Here is a 2,356-nt window from a genome sequence, read left to right on the forward strand (position 1 = left end):
CCACTGGAGACCCTCCCAGTGCCACCTATACCCACCCAGTACCTCTGAGAACCCCCCCAGCACCTCCCCCAGTTTATATAATCCCATTCAATCAAGCTAATTGCTTTAACTTGGTGGCGGGAGGGTCTTGGGCCCCCCCAGGTCTTCCCAGGTTGGTGGTTTTGCTGAAGACATGAGGAGTTTTCCTCCCCTTTTGAGGACAGAGCTGGAGGTGCCCAAGTGGTCTGTAGAGATCTCCACGCTTGAAGAGGAGACATCTTCCCTCCAGAGTGAGCAAAGGGTTAAAAAAACCCCAACGATGACCCACCAGGTTCTCTACAAAGGCCAAAAAATACCAGAGAAGGTCCACAAACGATGTGAATTTCCTCAAACCTCACCTTGGAGATGGAGACTCCAATTCTCCCACCTCCCCCAAGGTGGCAGTGGCACCTCAAGCCAGCTCAGAACCCAAAAAAATCATCCCCCACCCAACTTCTTCCACCAAAACCCACCCCAAGGACACTTTTACCAAGATGAATTTCCAACCTCAACCAGGAGGGTGGTGAGAAGCTCAAGAGGAGCCAGCAGAGCTGGTGCAGCCCCAAGGGCCAACTGGGGGGCCCCGAGAGGAGTGTGGGCAGCAGGGCAGGAGAGGGGATTGTCCCCCTGGATTCTGCTCTGGGGAGACCCCAGTTCTGGTGTCCCCACCCTCCAAGGGACATGGAGCTGTTGGAGCGAGTCCAGAGGAGGCCACAGAGATGAGCCAGGGGCTGGAGCATCTGGGGCCAGGCTGAGGGCACTGGGGTTGTCCAGCCTGGAGGAGAGAAGACTCTGGGGGGACCTTAGAACTGCCCCCAGTCCCTCAGGGACCCTCCAGGAAGGCTGGAGAGGGATTTTCCCAGGAGTGCCCAGGGACAGGACCAGGGGAAATGGTTCAGACTGGAGGAGAGGAGGTTGAGACTGGACCTTAGGCAGAAGTTCTCCAGCCTGAGGTGACTCTGATGGCCCAGAGAGCTGTGGATGCCCCTCCCTGGAGGTGTTCAGGGCCATGGTTGGATGAGGCCTGGAGCAACCTGGTGTAGCTGAGAGGCACCATGGCAGGGAGGGTGGATGGGATGATCTCCAGGGTCCCTTCCAACCTCAGCCATTGCTTTAGGTTGAGATCTTGTGAAGATCACCAGAGCTCAGCTCAAGACCACAGCCCCCTCCCCACACCTTGGCCACTGGTGCCATGGTCCATACCCTCCATTCCAAGACCATCCACCTCCTTTGGGAAGGAAAACTCTTTGTGGGGAGGTTTTGGGAGAGGTCCTGGCGTGGGGAGACCAGTGCCAGGAGAGCAAATTCTGGGTGGGATCCCCTCCACCCTCCAATCCTCCCTCCAGAGGTCAAATCTTGGACTTTTGGGGAAGCAAAACTTCAGGTAGTGAGCTTTTATTTTTCAAACCAGCAATTTCATCACCATCAACCCCAAACCCACCTTTTTCCCCCCCAAAAAAAGAAGAAGTCACTAGGTGCCTGTCACTCCTGTTCCACAATCCTCCCATGGAAGGTTTCTCTCCAAGCCTGTAGCCCAGAACGTCTCCTGTGGAGCCAGAAGATGGTTCTTGAAGCCTGTAGGTCCATCTGTGGTGGAGCTGGAAGCTCTGGAAGCCCCTGAGATGCTGAAGCTCCATCTAGACCAGGGGGTAGGAGGCGTAGCTGGCGATGCCACAGTGGTTGGCGTGGTTCCTGGCCATCCGGATGTAACCCTGGTCCCCAAAACTCAACCCCCAGCTTGTGGGGCAGGAAACGAAGAGAAGAACACGAGGAGAATCAAAATTCCTTCCTGTCTGTGGAGCTCCATCCACCTCCCACCCTCGGAGGGGGTTTTGGAGAAGCGTGGAGGTTGGGGGAGAGATCTGAGGTCATCAGGTCCAACCGTCAACCCAACGCTGCCACCAAGACCCAACCGTGGCCCCAAGTGCCACCTCCACGTGGTTTTGGAAGCCCTCCAGGGATGGGGACCCCACTCCTCAAGCTGTGGCCTCCCTGGTGCCCAGCCCAGGGGGACAATCCTGCCCTGCTCCTGCTGCCCACACCAGTGCTGCTCCAAGCCAGGCTGCTGGTGGCCACCTTGGCCACCTGACCCCACACTGGCTCCTCTCCATGGGCTGTGACCAACCCCCCAGGACCTTCCCCTGGGGCAGTTTCCAGCCTCTCTGCCCCAGCCTGGAGCCCTGCAGGGGGTTGTGGTGACCCCAGGGCAGGACCCAGCCCTTGGCCTGGTTGAACCTCACACAACTGACCTCAGCTGAGGTCATTCCAATCATCTTCTTCAACCCCCCTGCAGGGAGCAGGGACAGCCCCAGCTAGAGCAGGGTGCTCAGAGCCCTCA

General features: G+C 57.8%; 1 protein-coding gene across 1 annotated transcript in view; it reads right to left on the reverse strand.

The window, feature by feature from the left end:
* Positions 1 to 1,655: 1,655 nt before the first annotated feature.
* CTSS (cathepsin S) overlaps positions 1,656 to 2,356 on the reverse strand; it is a gene marked incomplete at its 5' end in the record, with an annotated part of 3,997 nt that continues 3,296 nt past the window's right edge. Inside the window, one exon of the mRNA XM_008948260.1 lies at positions 1,656 to 1,755. Within this exon, the coding sequence (XP_008946508.1) occupies positions 1,656 to 1,755 (100 nt within the window). The remainder of the gene's footprint in view (positions 1,756 to 2,356) is intronic.

This window comes from Merops nubicus, unplaced genomic scaffold (assembly GCF_000691845.1).
Source record: "Merops nubicus isolate BGI_N331 unplaced genomic scaffold, ASM69184v1 scaffold25179, whole genome shotgun sequence".
Taxonomy (NCBI): domain Eukaryota; kingdom Metazoa; phylum Chordata; class Aves; order Coraciiformes; family Meropidae; genus Merops; species Merops nubicus.